Below are 20423 nucleotides of genomic sequence, written 5' to 3' on the forward strand. Positions count from 1 at the left end.
CTGCTGGGCGCTCCCTTGCTCAGGTCACTTGCTGGCCACCTCAACGCCAGCTTTAGGTGCTGTGGCCGAACTGTTTGTTTTCCCAGGCCATGGCACCCACTACTCTGTTCCTTCTGTGCTGCCAAAGGCACCCATTGATGTTGCTCCACCTTGAAGAACACCGCTGTCACATGGGAGTGTGCCAACTGTGCTGGCTTGGGCACCAGTAAGAGGAGACCCTGTGTTGTCCCCAGGCACCCCCTTGCTTGATGGAAATGCCCAGCCTGTGAGCACAGTCTGGGTGCACTGCCTCCCCAAAGCGGGACAGACGCTGGCCGCCAGCCACAGGGACCCATCAGTAACGAGAACCGCACCCTGGTAGTGTGGCAAGAGCTATGGAAATTAAGTTGTAAGTAAGTGAGACACAAGGATGAAAGTCAACTTTATCCTATAGTTAAAATTGCAGTGTAGCTGGGTACATGCTGGGTGCCCAGTGGACTAACATCATTCATTCCCTGGGTGGCCCAGGACCTCCCCAGCCAGCCTCTGCACTTATGAGGCAAGATATTGACTCCAGCTGAGGCCAACTTGAGACAAGGTCACCAGCACACCCAAGCATTTGACTAATTGTCACAAAAGCTCTCCAGGTCGGATTTTCAAAGTCTTGAAGATTTCCCCTCCTGCTTGGTGTAGATTGAGCCACATAATTGTGTGCTTTGTTAATAGACACGCTGGGTGGAGGATGCGGCTGTCCCAGAAACTCCTCGAGGCTGTTCACGCTGCAAAATTGACCAAACAAATACATAGATAAGGCACTTGCCAACAGTCACTATGAGCTGTTCCTGCAGCTGCAGAAATGGTCACATAGGACAGCCTACTGCACATAGTTAAGAGAGGAGATCTTTTGTACTTGGCCGTGGTAGTGATGGATCATGTAAGTGCTGGAGTAGTCACAGGCCAGCTGGACACGGGGAACAGCAAGAGGATGGGGGTACCAAAAGGGTGTGTCTGTGTAACGAACAAGTTCTAACATGCCTGGGGGCTACAAACCCATCCTAGGACACCAAGGTGCCCCTGTGCAACCCCTGCCACATGCAAAGAAGAGATGGATCCTGTGAACTGCACCGAGAGGTTCCCACATCTGGCCCCAGACTGAGAGGATGACTGTGCAGTATTACTGGGACGGGTTTTGCAGGGTGCTGCAGGACACAGGCAACGCTGCCTGCAAAAATGGAAAACCGGCACAAATGCCAACATCAGAACAATGTGTGCATGGGGACAGTAAGGAAAAGTACAACTAAAACAGAAAAAAAGAAAAGCATCTATTAACTCCAATCCTACAGTAGTGCTCATCTCAGCAGCATAAGAGTTCACAGAATTATTTTTTAATAATATTTATCAGAAACATGGCACTTTACATCTTCAGGGGACTGAATATACAATGATTAATCCTCACAACATCCCTGTGAGGTAGGCATTAGATTGCAGTTACTATTTGACACGTGGACAGAGGCAGAGAAGTATGTAATCAATCCTGCACAATTAAGTCAATGAAGTTCAACCCACTTAAACATGGAGAGGCCCTCAGTGACTTGACTGAAAACATAAGAGAGTGGGGCAGAGCTGATAAAGTATCAGCTATATTCTTTTACCCTAGTCAGTTACAATGCTCAGGGTCCAACTCTGTTCCTTCCCCATATCCCCCTGCAAAAAAACACCTGTGTCAAACAAGATACACATGCAGAGTTGCTACAAAGTGAGGGCTGTAACAGAAATGGGAAAAAAACACTACAATTTAGCCTAAATTTGAATAAAAACATGAGAGAAGTTTGCCTGCCCAGTCAAATAGAACAGTTTCAGCTTTAGTCCTTTATGACATCTCTGAGACTGCATTTCAGCCTTCAGCTATCAATAACTATTTGCTTCACCTAAGAAAATCTAGGGGAAAGAAAAGACTGGTAGACTGTGATCACCGTCTCAGAAATTATGCTTATTTTAGTTAAATTGTTCTACTGAAGTCTGAGAGATTGCTGAATAGGAACTTTTGGGTTTACCTCTAACTCTGCATGTATTTAAAAAGCCCCTTAGTATACCAATTTCTTGAGTAAACTTCTCTTTCAGAATTTTTTTGTTCCAAAAATGAAATAGAACAGTTTTGTAAACTTTAACATAATAAAAAAATCCTAGTTTTTAATATACAATTATTGATTAATTTCATTTAATAACTTTCTACTGTAAATCAACTTTAGGAAACAAGGTATACTTGATAGTATGGCTACTGTGATAAACTCATCTTCCTATAGCTTTCAGTTGAGATTTCTGAAAAGATACAGTCCAAGAAAGATTCATAGTCTCAACCTGTAAACTATCAGAGCTCAGCTGAAGTCAATGTAGCCATTATAATTCATTCCAACTGAGTAACTAATCCATCGATTCCTTCATGTGCAGTATCAGTGACAACGGTCTGTCTCCAAGTTGAGAGATGATCATGACTGAAGAGGCCTGGGTCCACATACTCTGAAAACCAAAATATGTTGCCTTTCCCAGTAGAGAAATCTTCATTCTCATTTAATGGAAGATTCAGTCTAATGGAATAATGGCTGTGCACTACGATGGAAGAAGAATAAAGTACTGGCTTTTGGAAGAAACCATCTTCATTTTGAGGGGGGGGAAAACAAAAAAAAAAAAGAAAGAAGAGGGAAGATTAACTGTTAACACTATTACCAATGGACACATGAACTTCTAATTTGAGAGTTATTTTTCCTTCTGTAAATTGAAATTTTGTCACAACTAGTCTCCCCAGGGAACTTTAACCTTGGTGAATATACAGAATTTTTACATCCACAGAGCAACTGGAGTCTCCAGACAAGGGGAAAAAAAAAAAAAGAAATTAAAAAAAAGAAAAAAAGCTCAGAAGTGCACTTCGTATATCCTGCCTCACAAAGGGTTAAAGTGCTAAGTTTGATATATCCAAAAATTAAGCATCTCTCCTAGTCCTTTATTTTTTTAAATGAAACTTTATCTTTGGTTTCTTGTATCTTCTCCGTAATTTTATCCTTTGTTTCCTCCATCTTCTCCGTAATTTTATCCTTTGTTTCCTCCATCTTCTCCGTAATTTTATCCTTTGTTTCCTCCATCTTCTCCGTAATTTTATCCTTTGTTTCCTCCATCCTATCTTGTAGATATTCCTTTACTGGTGGTGGTGTGGACATATAGCCATTCTTACGCAGATATTTAACAGTGATGGATGTTCCTCCCAAAGTCACAGTGTATCTGGCAGGAGTTGCAATCTTAAAGAAACCAAAGAACACACCATATCAATAAAACAAGACAATAGTATCGAGCAAAAGGTATTTTTAATATTGAGAATTTATTGTGGCCAGTGTCAGATACTAAAAAGATCTTCCATTTATAAGGAAATAAGCCAGTTTACAGTGCATCCCCCAGAAATGCATGCCTTTTACTTAAAGTATCCTTTTGACAAAACCAGCACAGGAAAAAACCACCTCCCTGTGCAGCTTGTGGGACGAGCATTAGGCATCTCAGAATGCAATTCAGAACAGACAGTGTGAACACCGAATCATATAAGCAAAGAGGAAATACTGACAACAAGATATGCTTTAAATTCTAAAATTCACAAGAGTATAGGCATCTTTCAGTCCAAAACTAGGACCCACACATAGAAAACTAGAGCTAAAAAGAGACCTTAAGAGGTCAGCTAATCCACAACACAACAAACCAGGTTTGTTATTCCAGATATACTACCTTGTTCTTTCAGAACTTCAAAGATAAAGCCTGCACAATCTTCCCTTTGCAACCTATTCTAGTGCTTCCACATCTTGAAAGTTTCTTCCAACACTGCCAGATCTCCAAGTTATAATGAAATCTTTCTATTTAACCACATTTATTTATTGGTCTCTTTTAGGCACAGGAATAATTGGCAAGAGCAGTGCTTTCACATTTTGTTTGGGAAAATAACCCCTTGAAATAACAGATAAGAAGCACATCACATTTGAAAACAAAACAGATGAGTGGCATTCGAAGTGAATATAGTACTTTGATTTTGCATGGTCTGACACGTTTCAAGTTTCCCAAACACGGATCATGCACATATAAAGCAATAAAGAGAGACCCAAACCTGAATGTAAGTAATTGATGCAAATGGACAATGAAAGTACTTGACAATGATGAAGAACTAAGGTAGGAAGACAAACTAGCAAATCCTTTAGGATAAAAATAACTGTACTTTTATCTGGAAATCATGAGGTGTTTAGACTTTACCTCTTTATCCCTGTTAAATATGTCAGAGATACAGAGGAATAACTTAATTGTAGTTAAATCTCTGAGGGCAGACAATATTTCTGCAGCAAACAAAGAAGTTATTTTAGAAATACAGATAGACTCCCTAAAGGAACACAGAGCCCGTATCAACTTGCATATGACTATTTTTACTACAAAAATGAACGCTCAAGTATGTTTAACTATGAAAGAGAGAAAACAGCATTAATTCTTTCTGCTGTAAACAAATAAACCCTGTTTAGTTCACCAGGCAAGATTTTGAGCATATTTATAAAATATAATTATACTTACTTTATACAATGCATATGCAGTCAGTGCATTTCCACTCTGGGAATTTTTCAGGATGTTTATTATGCTGTCTGGTAAGCCAATGAACTCTAGGAATGGAACAACATTCACTCCTCTATAAAAGAGAAAAAAATTGGCAACCTGAATTGGAATTTGAAACCCGAACAGTGATTTACAGTACTATTTCCATTCTTTATTATACAAACTTTGTAATCTGATAGCAAAGTATTTTTTCATCTAAGCAATATACTTACAGGATTTATATTTCTGTACATATAGGCAAATTAATGGTCTTTTCAGCATCCCAAGAGGTGACCCATTTATATTATCCCTGTTGGGCTGAGTAGCTACTAACTTACCTGTGCCCCAGTTTATTATGTTTGGAGGTAAGTAGATATAATGGTGGTAAGACAGCTACTCAGGCTCCAGCTGTGCAGGTTCAACTTCATGTTGTTTTGCCTAAAATTACTTGTTTTTCTTTTTAAAATTTCAGACTAATCTGCAGCATGCCCAGAAGCACAGAACCCATACTTCAGTGTCCTCCATTCACTTCTAAATATATCAAACAAATGGAATGTGGCAAAAGAAAAGGAAGCAGCATGTTATGGACAAGACTTCAGTGGTTTTGTGCTCAGTTGTTCTACCTTGTCAATATAAGGTGGCAAGATGGGTGGAGGGAGCTCCTATCACAATTTCTATTTGAAAACCAGGGAAGCTAACATCAGCACCAAAGAAAAAAAGACAGCCCGTCTTTACATTACAGTAGAAAGCTATGTGCAGTTATAGAAGACCTGAACTTTCCAATATTTAGCAATGTTGTATTATTAGTATCATTATCCATTTCTACCTAGTATTTTAAGCATTCTTCTGTGCATGTGATCCCTTTAGCATCAGGAACAATAACAGGCAGTAATTTACTAGCAGTTTACTACTAGAACCTACAATCTGAAGGCCTATCCCCAGAGCAGAAAATGGAGACCTAGTAAGATCTGAACGACAGCATTCACTGTGTTATTTCATAAACCACCATTGTTTAGTCTTGTATCATGAGCAGTCATTCTGAAAGTTATTATTCCACTTCGAGAGGGTGCTGCTCCTGTGGCATGACAAACTGAAGCTTTGTTATGATTAGTTTCTAGTTAAATATTTCAGTTGTTTTCATCCATCAAATACCTATTTTAGCAGCTAACTTAAGTGTTTCAAGAAAAGTAATCTTCACTCAATCTGAAACGTCTGGATGTAAGCATCAACCTGAATTCATCCTAAGCAAAATATTTTTATAGCTCAAGACCTTTATTCCTCTGACATGAGCTAAATTTAGAATGACATTTGGATCTATAGCTCCTAGAAAGGGCAATTATGCCAGCTGGTTAGAGTAACTAAAACAAACACTTGTGTGGTAAGGCATTCTGATGTCAAGGCCCCATCCTTGCTGCCATGAACTGTTGTTGTTTCATGCTTTCTATCATTAAATATACAAGACTAGCGATCCAGAGATAAACATTTACTTATATTTATAAAACCATTTTCAGATAGATAAAAACTCTTTCATTTGAACTAGCAGCTCATAGCTGATATAGTAGTTTTTTTCTAATAAATGCCATTTTCCAGAACAGTATCTGGCACATGCTATAGCTGAACGGAACTAAAATTAGAATCCTTAATTTATCTTTTTTTTAGCAACACAAATATTTAATTTCCAATTAAAAAGTCTGGCCTACAGTAGTAATTTTTTTCAGCAGAAGGCAGGAAAGACAGGAAACAAATAAAAAAGGAAAAGATATACACGGCTTGCAAGGAGCTCAGAGTGAGGGGAACGACATAAAAGTCCAATGACGAGGGAGGATTGGGGATGAAGGGGGGAGGAAGTGGTGAAATACCCCTCGGCAAAAAAAGAACAGATCTATAAAGACCTCACCTAGCAATTTGTAATCAGGATTCCAAATTCCTATCTTCACCTTGTGAGAGGTTACTAGTAATTTCAGTGCTGTTTACATCCATGCATATTTTGGGGAGATGAGCATTCCTTCAAATGTTAGCAACATATCTGGTACACAGCAATAACTGCATAATAATAGTACATACGTGACACTCTCATGAATCCTATATACTTTCGATATTAGTCTTATGCTTCTGTTAAAAATGTATCCTCATTCCCCTATTACATACAGAGGCACTTTTTAACATGTAATAATAATTTATGTGTCCTTGAATCTGTGAAAGTCAGTCTCAGTTCAACAGCAGTATTGGGCACTGCAACAAAATACCAACTTACTTCATGGCTGCATAGTAAAAGGATCCAAACCATACAGTGGAAGTCAGAAGATGCACTGGAATCATAACTTTTCCATACTGTTTAAAAGTTTTTTTGAATCTCTGAACGAGACTAATTGACTTGTCTTGTAACGGATCAGGATCTGAAGAATCTGACTCTACAGGGCTCTGCTTGGGTGTATCAGTGGCTGAAGTCAAAGGATTTCTCTCTTCTGGTACTTTGTGAGAAGTGTCTGCTGGCTGTGATGAAAAAGCACTTTTCTTTGACGCAAAGCGTGCTGCACCTGCATGAAGACACCGTTTAGGAGGGTCCAGTGCCAAAATCACTTTGCATCCAACATTAGACAACACCGATTGTCCTTTTAAGCACTGAAAGATACTACTGCGAGGAAAAACCAAACATGTCCCATGTGCCAGCTGAGATGCAGTATGTGATAGACTCCGTTGCATTTTGATGAAGTGTGGCTGAGGTTTCTATATAGAGGAAACAAGAAGAAAAGAGTAAACAAATTGCATTTCAATAATCTGGTTTCTACTTGCTCCAATGCCACCTGAAATTCTCAAATTTTAAATTGCTTTCTATTCTTCTACTTTAAAAGGTTTTCCTTATCTTGCTTTGCAGAAATTGTTACCTTCTAGAATTAAGCAAGAATTAAGATCTCACTTCTTCAGCATTCTGAACTAAAATGGCCCCTTCACTTAACACACTCTGCTCCTCACAGCTAAACTGCTCATTCTGCTCTCTAAAAACATTTGTAGATGTTTAGTGCTATCTACTGCTTTTATCTGCATAATTTGGCACAGTTATTGAAAAGTTACCCTTGCAACTTCACTTCTAGTAGCAACTGATAGTTTGAGTGATACTTCAAGCCTACATAAATGTAGTATGAACTCACTGAAGTGCAATTAAAATTAATTTTTGGTGTCAATACATTCTTAGTTTTGGTATAATTTTTCATGTTCTACACTATTTTGAACTAAGAGTAAAAGTTCATACAGCACAAAAAAATCAACAATAATAATTATTATTAATAATCAATCAATAATCAGTAACCTTCATAGTAACAAACCTAACCATAACAGCCTGCCAGTATACATCTGTTAGGAAGGGGGATGGTACTGTTGAATGTCATGTATTAACAGGAGCAAAATTGAACTGCAATTTCTGAAATATTACAATGCAAAGAATATTTTAAAACTGTGGATAACCCAGTTAACTTTATGATTTTGAATACTTAACAGTTACTCCTGAAAGTTCACAAGAACCATTGAGAGATTCCCCACAAAAGAAGAGAGGACTTTTGTTTGGCATGTATAGACATCAAGAAGTCATTTTTTTCCCCCAAAAATGCATGCTTTGAACTAGTGAATGAAATAGCCTCTCCTTTCCTTTATGCAATGACTGCAAGTTACAGAACTAATTTTCCTGCCCTCCAAAAAAAGGGCCACTCATTGATTTTTGTAATAAATGCCAGTTGAGTCAGTTATATTACAACTTTCGGATCTTTCTGACGCCTTTATGTTTTTAATCATCATAACAATTCTTGATCCAAACTAGAAATCATTCAAGTTTAATTGAAACTCCACTGTCGTCTTCCTGTCTGCTTCCCCATCACCTATAGCCTTAGATATATTTCAATCAGGTGTTTTGATAGTGAATTTGTCTAGGCTGCTGAAAATGATCAATACTTCATAACATAGGCAGAAGTTTAAAAAAAAAATGAAGCCATACATACCCTTTAATACTTTCCAGATATGCAACAAGAAAAGTATGATAAGGTTTGTATCTTCAAAAAGTTGCAACTCTTCCACTAGTTCGCCACCTTTCAAATATATGTCTTGAACATATTGATGACTCTGCTAAAGTAGAAAAAAGGCACACTTAGAGAAATAGCAAGAACAGCAAACTAGTATTATGAAGATTTTTGGTCAGCCTGAAACCTTGCTTACTGAAGAATTTATTGGTATAAATTCCCCTTTGGATACTGACATGCTAATGGGTGATTTTTATTGGGTAACTTAGAAGTTCCTCAGCTGTGAATTACTGTTTCCTTCCAAGAGAGAAAAGTTTCATAACCCAAATGCATCTATTGGAACATTCCTGCCTACATGTTTTATAGGTATTTTTATGTTATTGTTGTGCTTGAATTAATCGCAATTACTAGAATTACAATGTTTGATGTGGGAAAAAGATTGGAGGAATGGTTTCAAAGTCCCTGGGAACCTCTACCTTGCATGTGAAGCACAGACCCCAACTTTTGTTGAACTCATACTAACAGGAGCTATTGCATCAACAGGGGAAAAGAGAACTCTTGTCTCTATGTAAGCAAGCAGTTACTCACTCCTTTTGAGTTATGAACTCAGTGGGAGCCAAGAAGTACTGCTGCTTATAGAGCAGTAAATCAGTTACAGGTACTGCCTCTCAACGAGTCAGTCTTCTGTAAGAATTCACTGGAAGTAGCAACTGCTTGTGGTATCTCTGGTTTTACAAGAAGCAGAGATTCTTGCTGACTTCTTAGATCCAAATGCAATTGCTTCTCAAAACAAAAAGTAGTGAAAACACTCAGCAAAACTCAAGTGTTAAGATAGCACTCTGTCATATACCAACTACCTTACTGATTTACAGAAATTATAACAACAAACTGGAAGAAGACAACTACATTGCTTGCTATTGCCACTTACACTCTTTTCCTGAGGGATAACACTCCCCACAGAGGACTGTTTTCCTCTCTCACCAATAGTACACAACACTGAGCATCTGCCCTAAGCAGATTTTCACAATATCCAGCCAGCAGACTCGGCAAAGGATACCTCTCCACCTATGGGAATTTGGGAGCTCTTGAGTGAGACTTCTGCTGTCTATTTTCAGTGGATGGTACCCTATTGAAAAATACCTGTTCCAAACAAGCTTTGAAAATTGCCACCATACAGCATGGTGGAAACCACACTCAGCACTCTGATTTTGGTTCATTAATGTTATTAACAGGACTCAGCATTTCAACAGCCTTGGAAGGAGATCATTCTTCCATACAGAAGCAAGAAGAAACTGAACAAGTATTTCTGAATTTTCCCATTCTATATAGTGTATATATAGTAGCATTTCTCAGAACACCGTTTCTCGGTTTCGCTGTCCAGCACCTACTGACAGCACAAAAGTAACACTGTACCACATCTCTGATTCATTGCAATGGCTGCAGAACATTGGGGTATGAAATGGCTTCCAGGGGGTGAGAATTCTCCTTGATGTGAAGAAGCAATGGGTCACTACTATGTGTTCAACACTCATCAGTCAGTAGCTAACATAGTTGTGATTAGTAAATGAGTTGCAAGGCCTCTGCTCACAGAGTTAGGTGGACCGTATAAGACTTAAAAATAGAAAGTCACCAATGGCTTTGAAGAAGGGAAACTACGAGGGCCACTGACAAGACTTGCCACGCTACTTTTTTTGTTCCTATATCCTCAGATGGACCCGGAGCTCATTAACTAAAGGGTTTTTCTCCATGATGCAAGACCTGGCTGGTCAAAGGGAAGGTTCTCTAACTGTCTAGGGTAGATCCTGAAAAGGTCCTGAACCTTGTAAGCACAGATGATACCATGGTTCTAGCCAATATTCTGTGAAACAGCTTACTTTTTGCTTCTCCACTTTAAAAAAGCTTTTTGCTAGATGCTTGATATATATGAAAAGGCTTAGATATGATAGTGCTTATATTTGAGACAATAAAAGAAAACAGGTTTTTCAAAACAACGTTGGAATTTTCCTAATGATCCTACTGTGCTTCATAGGTATGTGCTTTATTTTACTTGTCTAAATGAACAAAGGAGAGACTTTTGAAGTGTCAGTAAGTTGAGGATTACGCTAATATCCAGCAGCACTACAAGACTAAACGAGGGAAGTATTATAATGGTTACAGCAGGATGTAGGAAAGGCAAATGAATAAAATAACAGATTAATATAGCATACACTTTGTAAATTGATTTTAAAGAAATGAATAGTGTTAAAGGGGTGATGGGTGCAGCTGCTCAACTGTAATATTTTAATTACTTGGCTCAACATTGCAAACAAATCTTAAAACAGGACAGACAACTCAAAGTGCGCAAGAAATGTGGCTGGAGGTCCAAAGAAATACAAAACTGTAGTTGTTTCATCCCTCTAAACCACAAGATGAATACAGAGAAATCTGTCATTTAAGATGCAATTAGTGAGAGGAAGTTCCTAGTACCCTGTGCACTCAACAGGCAGCGGGAGAAAGTGTGTCAGCCTACGGATTTGAGACACAATTTTATTCTCCAAGTGTAACACTTTTCTTAAAGAAATTACTGGAGCTACATAAGCTGTACAATTGCTGAACTTTAGCTTGTTAAAACCACTCAGATTCTAACAAAGTCAGGACAGTAACCTAAATACTATCCACAATTGCACCTAGTGACTTTTCAAGTTGTTTCTTCATTTTAGTCTATTTCATTTTTTTCATGCTGTTGCATGATGCTGCAAAGGCACAGAAAAGGACAGAAGCTAGAAGCTTCAGATACCAAGGTGGAAAAGCAGCTGGTCTGTGGCATGAGAATTTTGCTGGGGGGGAAAGAAGGTGTTTTAAAACATCTTAGATTTCTACATTAGCTTTCTCTTAAAAATGCCACAAGGAAAAAAAAAAAAAAAAGGAGATGTCTAAGGACAAATACAGCTGTTCTCTGTGGTAAGAATCCTATGTGGTCGGTGACTGAATAGATGCTAGTAGGACAAACTATGAAACGATATACAAACACTTCTGGGATATGGTCTCCTCTTCAGCGCTGTCATATTCTGGCTAACTAGTAGTATCTCCAGCTGGCTGTAAACTGAGCTGAAGAGATCTTGGCTGTTCAGGACATACTCCTGGTTGGGATTCTTGGACATCCATTTAGTTCCTGAAGGCACGTCTGTCTCATGGCAAGCTATTAACAAGCCCTCTGACAGAAAGGGAGTGCTCTAGTGGCCTCTTGAGGAAAAGTATAGATCAGCTTCTCACTACAGTGTGAGAGATTTTGTTTAGCAAACTTTTGTACTTCTGCTATAATTTAGATCAGCTTTGGCATAAACCTGATGTACTGCAGGAGTACCCTATCTTTTGCATTTGCTCTGCTAAATCTTTGCCTTCCAGTGATTACTAGGAAGAAGAGATTAGACTTGCTTTTGTTCCTGAGGGCAACAAAAGTTCAGGATCTTTTAATGTTACAGATTTGGTCTATGTGACTACCACAAACTCATGGTTTTGGATGTGTGCTAACATTTGATACAAAAAAGAAACGGGATCATTGGAAAACACAGAAGTAACAAGCCAGGCCAATATAGGTACAGCAAAGGCTGCTGTGGATATCTGCTATTGGAAAGAGAAATCATGCCAGAGGTGCTGTCAGATGAAACTTTTATCAGGATAATTTGTATAAAAACAGTTACCCTGTTACAATTAACTTTTTTTTTAGCTACTAGAGAAATTAAAATACAAGAATGGGGGTGGATATAACATGGCAAAAACTTTAGTGTAAATTCTTTTGTAAAAGAGGTCAGAAAGCATCTGAGGGAATTGCAGGTATAGTATATGTAGACTATACTGGTTTATTTTCTCAGTTCTACCAGAAACACTCTGGACACAATATGTAAATATGGATGAATTTAAAGCATTTTTACTTGTTCTGTTACTGTTTAAAAAAAGAACATTAATTATACCACAGGAGAGTTCCCAGTGAAAATCCATGAGCTTTTTCCACTCCCAAGGCACCCTTCTATGAAACCAGAAAATTAATTTACATTCTTATCATTTTTAATGTAAAATCAAGCAAACTTTGAGGGTTGTGTGTTGTATATACAGAAGAATTTTGAAAGGACACAAACTAAGTTTTCAGAAATCCTTTTCAACTCACTTTTCAGATTGCATAAAAAGCAAATGTACAGAGATCTCATCCAAACAGCTCAGTTTAATAAAAAACCCCACCTTATTGCTTAAATTTTTACTAAATATAATTTAAAAAATCAAAACCTATTTTCAGATTTAAATTGTTCTTTTCAAGAACTTATTGACAGTATATTTTTTTAAAAAAGCATCTTGCCAAGGTAATAAACCAAAATAAGAAAACCGCAACTGAACAGAAAACATATCTAGGTTGCCTAAAAAGCTGGGAACACATTTGAAAATCATTGTAATAATAGTGCAATACATGCAAAGCATCATTGTTTTTCCCCAAACTCAATGTAAAATATAACTATAAACCTCTTAGTAACTGCAATGGTTCAACACAGCATGCAGTCACTATCCATGGATGGGAACATGGCAATGTATAGGGACTTCTTATTCTTTGTATTAGTACTTCTAGTGTGTATGAATGAGCATTTAGAATTTGTATTTTGACCTTTACTGCTTTTGCAGTGTCCCTGATAAAATCTGTTATTCATTCTAAACTAAGAAACTTGGTTATAATTTGAAGTTTGGGCATCACTAGCTGTCTGATCTTGTCTACCATTTAGGGCTGTCTAAAAAATATAACACCACATTTTAGGTTAAAGGGAGTAATGCAAAATAAGTCATGGTGAAATTTATTAAAATCTTGGTAAAAAATCATCACGTTAAAAAAAAAAGAAAGAGTAAACTCTTGTAGACAAATTACCCTAAAACATTAGCCCCATCCCACCTCCATCATGTCTAATCTCTATAATATCTTCAGTTAGTAAATGCTATAATTTTTAAATTGATCATATTATTACAGTTCAATACTGATATAAGTGGAGACAAGCCAACAACTTTCTTACCCGTATTTTATCTAAACTCTCTTGTTCTTGCTAGAACAAACTTAGTGAAGTCAAGAAAGTAGAATAAACTCTCATAGGGTCCTTACACACAGAGCAATCTTCACTACTACAATCTTCTGATACTTGAGTATTAGAAAGCACAACAAAAAGTAGCTTTAGGAAGAATACAAGTTCTTGTAGACATTTATAAAGTCTGAACATTGGATTCAGAAGGCAAATAAAGCAGGAGAACCTAATGGAATGCCTATGTGTTGAGTTATAGATCTGGAATGCTAAACTGGAGGCTTAACAGCTGATCTGCATCCAGTCAATATGACAGTGGTATCCCCATTTTCCTCTATGTTGGAAGGCATTAGATCTTAAGCTTGCACGCAGCTAAGCATTATATAAAAGTGTGAATGTTCTCTCTTTAATTCTTCTAAAAGAAAGTATCATAATCATTTGTAGTGCTTTCTGCTCTTCAGAACTATGTTTTTAAAAGATGGAATAGCACCAGTTATTAACTCCAATTTCCTGCTTTGCAGTGCTGAACAGCTAGGCTGGGTGCCTTCGTTCAGGAGTTTCATTCTGCCCTCTACTGAATTTTTACATAAGTACACCTCATACTAATACTACAGAAGGTCTCTACTCTCCACGACTCCCTCCAAGAAGTGTATATTTGCTGGATCATCTTCTATGTTGGTTCCAGAGCCCCCCAAAATAACAGGCGCATGTCAAGGGAAGGGGAAAAAACTTGCCTTTTAAAGTCCTAGCTGAATTGATTTTTTGTCCATTTGTCACTCTACAGACAGGTCTGCAATAAGCAAGTTAGAGAAGTTATGCTTTTAGATATTAACTAAGCTTAAAAATAGGCATATACATCTATGCTAAAAAGGTTTAAAAAGCCCTTTGTTAGTTCAAAGCAGGGACTGTACTCATCTGCTTATTATTTTGCCCTTCTGCATGTTACCTTTCACTTTAAGTTAATGACCAAAATAAGATCTAATTCCCCCTCCTTTCTATTCCACTCTTAGGTAATAACTTTCCCAAGCAACCCCTAATAGCCTCTTTCATCCTTGTATCTCCCAGTGTATCATTAGTTCACCCCCTCAAAACACTCGTGTTTTTCTCTCAGAGCGTTTTCAATCAGAGGGCTGTTAACATGGAGGTGTGTGGGGGGGTGCGGTTTACAAAGCAGTGGGAAGTTTCTACTAAATAACTAAAAGGGGCTACAAAAGGTAATTCACATAAGCAAGCATCATGTCAGCAGCTTCCTGCATATGGCTTTGAACTCCCTCAGAAAAAAACCCACAACTGAACTGGTGAGGGGTTAGATGCTAAAACAAACAAATACACACACAGATCAGTTTTCTACAATTCACCAAAACATTGTTTGAGAATCTCTTAGGATCTCCCCTCTTGATAGTTCATTGAACTTTATTTGGCAGATTCCTCACCTCTTTCAACTTTCACTGAGCATCTCAAGAGTTCTGACTCTACATTTTAACACACGCTGGAAGGCATTAGAAATGACTATTAGTTCTATGTTCAGGGTTCAGGTATTTCTTTTATGACATTCTGCTACCTCTCTTCAGAGTTCAGAGCTGCTGTGCACATCTCTTCCCTAACAGACACATCAATAACAGTCAAAAGGTTGCAGAGAAAACTGAACTCCAGCTTGCTCAAGACTTCCTGCTATTCATAATCTGGATTCTAGTAGTCAAGCTCATTTTTTTATTTCATACTCTTTCTGGTCACTCAGGACTTTGCTGACATATAAAATTTAGATTATAATATTTAATTTAAACGGCTCTTGGAGCTACAATCAAATATTTATTCCTGAAAGGTCTAATGAAACAACTGGAGACACACTGCAGATACTGTGACTTTCACTAAAACAAATGGTGCTAACCCAAGTAAAGTTCAGCCTTTTTGACCAGACCATAGAATAAGAGCTGAGGTATTCAAATACTTTCTCTTGACTAATTATAAAAGGCATTTATTAGGAATAGACTTAAACTTGGATCTTAGCATCAACTTTGTACAGCCTTCTGCCTCATCTTGCATTGTTACTACCAAAACTGTTTCTTTTCTAGCCTTGATAAACGCCACTTTTGCCACCTTGGGTCTTCGCAGGTCTTGTCTCATTGTTCTGTGTCTCTTCCCTCCATAACCCAACTGTAATCAACAGTATTGGCTGTAATAATATTTAAAATGCAAATTACATTATGTAACAATTTTACTAAACACTTAAACCAACAACCCCCACCAAGTAACGAGTCTTTTACCCATCAAATTCACCCAAAGTGCTTCTAAGACTTTAAAAAAACATGCTCAAGGAAAAACTCTGAAGCCTTATAATTAGAAACAAAGTAGGAATAAATGTAAACCAGCCCCAAACTGAAAAAAAAAACCCCAGCTTCAATAAGAAGAGAATTCACAGTGGAAGCATTAGGTTCAAGATTTTTTTCTTTTATCCTCTCACCACATTTATTTCACATTTCCAAACACTGAAAAGCTGTCATTTTTCCCAGAAAAAAATACAGATCGTTCATCTTTCAGCAGAATTACTGTTGGCAGACATTCACTTCCAGTATAAATCTTTTCTAAATATTCAAAGTGAATTCTCTGTTGTGAATTCAAACTTGTCCATATGGGGAAATATGTGTAGTATCAATCAGAATATCTTGAAAAATTATGTGTGAAGATGCTGATCATAACATTTACAGAACACACACATGCTCAAAACCACACTCTTCATCTAATTTTTAGTAAATACTATTCCCCACCTCTCTACAAGTGAACGTGAACTGTTCTTATGAAAGAAGTATTATTTTTATTAAGGTCTTGATACCTGAGTGGATACTCTTTCTTGCCCACTATTCAATTTCATGCCTTACACAGCATCTTTTGCATAGAGGACATGATTGCTAATGTAGCCAGCCATACAAACAACAAGATGACACCATCCAGCCAGGGTCAACCCACCACAGATGCCATCTCATTTTAACACCAGCAAAATCAGCTTTTAAATCCACAAAATATTAAGAGCAAATAGTTAACTGACTGGCACACATTGGGGCTAAGCACTACCATTACAGTTAAAAGATAAGTGCCCTCACGTTCTACTCAACTCTTCCACCAGCTACTTTTGGAAGAGACTTATAGGACTGCTGTAAAGCCACTCAGGTATTTTTATTTAGAACCAACAAAATTCATCCATTTGAAAAAACTACTGCTGTGTTTTACAATTTGTTCATGAGCACCTGACTGTATTAACCGCCATTCCCTTCCCTCATCCCACTCTGCAAGGACAGACTACACAAGTTCTAGAGAGCTGCAGGGGATCATCTGCTACAACACTCTACAAAGCCATGATCACAGCCACGCAACTTCTTGTTTTGTTTATATAAGAACTGTTACACATGGTCAAGGTCAGGTTTTGGACAAGATCAAATAGCAAATCCACGGAATTAAAATTTACAGCCCAGCTAAGTGGCACTTTCATTTTCTGATGTGCACAGAGTAAGACCTAGTTTTACCATTCAGATATCTTTGTTTAGAAAGAGCAGTGTCATGTCTGGAAACAACAAAAGATTTTCATTTTTTGTTGAATCATACAATGGGTAGCTAGTTTGAAGATGATATGGGGAGAACTGAGTGATGGAAGGCACCGGGGTAGAAAGGATTGGAGCTGTTTAGAGGAAACACAAAGTTCATGAGAACACAGATCATTACCATTTGCGCTGCAGAAGTCTAGACACCAACCAGGGTAAAGCCTTATTGTATAATCCCAGTGCCTTAAAGGAGAAATGACTTCTGTCCTTAACTGCTTGCTTACTAAGATGGACAAAAGTTAAGGGGTCTGACATAACTAGGCACACCAATCTGGCCTACTAACACCTGGTTAAACCATAATTTTCCTGACAGTCTGAAGTGATACATTCTTGACTTAATATGAACAAAGTATGTTGGACTTAACACACCTGTACTGGTACCTTCAAGACCAACTGACTTTAGGAAGGTATCATCACAATAGATCATAAGGATTTTTTAACTGAATAATAACTTTCTACTCTTACTGTAATTTTATTATAATGACAGGGATATGAAGAATAATCTGTGGGTTTTAGAGGTATCATGATTGAAGACTTGAAAATTAAGAATAAGCCCTGTAACTTGAGCAGCATTCTTTTTTTTTGTTGCTATTGCCATACTGCACAATCTATTTGTCTCAAGTCAAAGAATCTACTAGAGGTACTTTATAGTCATTAAGAATCCCTGACCCTGAGGTTGATCCTTGATCTAAAGTGATGGAACTAGGTAGTTACCTATCACAATATCAGGGTAAAATCCTTATGATCTATTGTGACGATACCTTACTGTCCAGGAAGACTTCAATCATGTTTTGGGCCCAGGCCTCAGTTCTTCTAGTGGTTTTATTCCATTCTTAATACTGAAATATTGCTGACTGATGTTGAATTTGCTTCAGCATCTAATTTTCAAAATAAGTTCAGCTTCAACTATCTGGGTTCCCAGTGTATCAACCCCAACAAGAACTATGTCGGATCTTCTTCCCAATCTGCAAAACTAACTGATTACAAGGAATGTTATGGATTCAACTAGCAGTTTTACATTTTAAAAACCCGTGCTCTATCTGCTTTTGTCATTGAATTTGTTGTGGCCTTATCTTCAAGACCAGTCAGAACTCCCTACAAATCCAGAAATGTGTCAAGATGCAAACTGAGGGTTGTTATCTGAGATAAGGGGACAGCAAGAACTCCCTGTCTTGCAAAAACAGACTTCAGTTTCTTAGTGATGCCTATAAGCATACACACAGTTAGGTCAGTTCATCTGGAGAAAAGATCATCTACAGCAGGAAAATTACACAGATCCTTTTAAAAACCAAAACCAGATCAAACCTTTTCTTATCAGCTGCTATAGACTGTGAAGAAGATCTGTAGACAGTCATGCTAGACAAATCTTTAACTTCTTACATTCCTTACATGCTCTTTAACAGTCTGAATTTGCCTACTCAGTTTTTGCCCTGTGCAAGCCACCTGATATCCACCTACCCAAATCATCAAATGATATTTTTTTTTCCCCTCCCTGATGGAAGCGCTTCTCAAGCAGTGAGTGCAATTCAATAATGCTGCCACAGAGGCCAGTCATACCCCTTTTACCTCAAACAACCCTTGAACAGAAAAGGAGATAAACATCTGCTGTCAACTCCATAGGAGGAGACGGACGGTGGGGACACATTATCCTCTGTGCATGCATTTCCCACACAGAAGCAGCTGCAAATCATAAAAGCCTGAGGCACAGGCGGCAAGACACATTCCAAATGAGGAACCTGTTCCCTATCTCTCCCTTAAGTAGCAAAACTTTGGCAAATCATTTTACGTTTATACTTGTAACAGTAATAACATCTTCGGGTTTAGGTAAATTGAGGAACACTTTCAGTTTAAGAATTAGTTTTGGTAAGAAATTCTAGGACACTTCACATACTACTGTCCAAATTAATGTTTTCTCTTTCGGGCCAGCTTGTAGAAGGCATTTAAGAAATGGACATAAATGAGGCTGAACATGTAGTTTGTAATACCTGACATAAACCCACACCTGACTTAACAGCCTTAAAAATTCTTATGACTTCTCAGTCTGACTCCCTGGATAACTCCCATAGTTAATTACCAGAAGGAGATTACTAACGAGAACCATAACTCTGCAACTTTGCCAACAGGGTTGTGTCTCATTCAGCCAGCCACTGCCTCCTATGGATTCAGGGACCTCTAAAGCTAGTCCATACAAAACGTAAGAGAAGAAAGTGCTGAAAGCTCAAGATGAGTAAGAAAACATAATTTTACCAGTGAACAGGTAAGAGAAGCAAAAATCAGATTTCTCAGTTTTGAGATTCTCCTACTGAGGGAAGCCAGCCCTTTGCTTGTATTTGTCACGTGCCACAAGCGAGTCACCAAACCCCATGTAAAATATTTATTAGACAAGAAAATATTTGTACAGCCACTTTAAGTAGTCTAAAAAGTCCAGACACGCACAGAATCAGTTGTCTCGGGAGAGAAACACCCTAAGGAGCATAACCTAACTACGGCCCTTTACCCGTACAACTGTCAGAGACTGGCGGCCGACATTTTTCACGCCAGACAAAACGGCCCCGGAGTTTGCAAAAGAGAAAGCAGCCAGGAGGAAGGCACGGGGCTCTGAGCGGGCATTCCGCCCCGGCGGCTCTGAGCGCACCGTCCGCCCCGGCCACCAGCGGCCGCAGGTCAGTCAGCCCAATCCCCTGGGACCGCGACAGCAAAAACGGGAGTGGGGCACCCGCGCGCGGCGGGGGAGCCTGCCCGACGCCCGCAGGTCCTGCCGCTCCCCACCCGCCGCCGCCGCTCCTCGCGCGACAGCGGCCCCGCTCGCTCGCTCCCACCGCCCGCCGAGGGGGGCTCCGGGAGGCGCCCGCACCCTCCTTCGCCCGCTCCCGGGCGGCAGCCCCTCCCCCTCGGCCACCCACACCAAGCGGGTACCTTGTGGCTAAGCCACCGCTCCTCCTCACGGGTCCCGAGCCATGGAGACGCACCGGGCGGCGGTTGACCAACGGCCGCTGCCGCGCGCACGGCTCCCGTCACCTCCCCCTACCCGCCCCGCGCGCGCGGCAGGGCAACGTGCAGCAACGCCCGTCCCCACCATCACCTTGAGGCCCGGCGGGGCCGACTGCGCAGGCGCGCACCCCACCCCTCGCACGGCCTTCTGGGGCTCGTAGTCCTCTCCTTCAGAGGGCCGAGCCCGGGCGTGGCGCTCCGTCACGTTTTACGCG

At 39.2% G+C, this 20423-nt stretch overlaps 1 protein-coding gene across 2 annotated transcripts; it reads right to left on the minus strand.

The window, feature by feature from the left end:
* Positions 1–1348: 1348 nt before the first annotated feature.
* FAM210A (family with sequence similarity 210 member A) lies at positions 1349–20188 on the minus strand. Of its 2 annotated transcripts, none has more exons than XM_050891286.1 (5): positions 20134–20188; positions 8577–8700; positions 6842–7314; positions 4570–4681; positions 1349–3269 (listed from the first exon to the last, which is right to left on the minus strand). In XM_050891286.1, the coding sequence occupies exons 3-5, from the start codon at positions 7288–7290 to the stop codon at positions 2970–2972; spliced, it is 861 nt and encodes a 286-aa protein (XP_050747243.1). In that variant the 5' UTR covers positions 7291–7314; positions 8577–8700; positions 20134–20188; the 3' UTR covers positions 1349–2969. The 2 variants fall into 2 exon arrangements, with proteins under 2 accessions (XP_050747243.1, XP_050747244.1); XM_050891287.1 differs by having other exon boundaries at positions 8577–8697; positions 20134–20172.
* Between the last annotated feature and the right edge of the window lie 235 nt (positions 20189–20423).

The sequence above is a fragment of the Gymnogyps californianus genome, chromosome 2, assembly GCF_018139145.2.
Source record: "Gymnogyps californianus isolate 813 chromosome 2, ASM1813914v2, whole genome shotgun sequence".
NCBI lineage: Eukaryota > Metazoa > Chordata > Aves > Accipitriformes > Cathartidae > Gymnogyps > Gymnogyps californianus.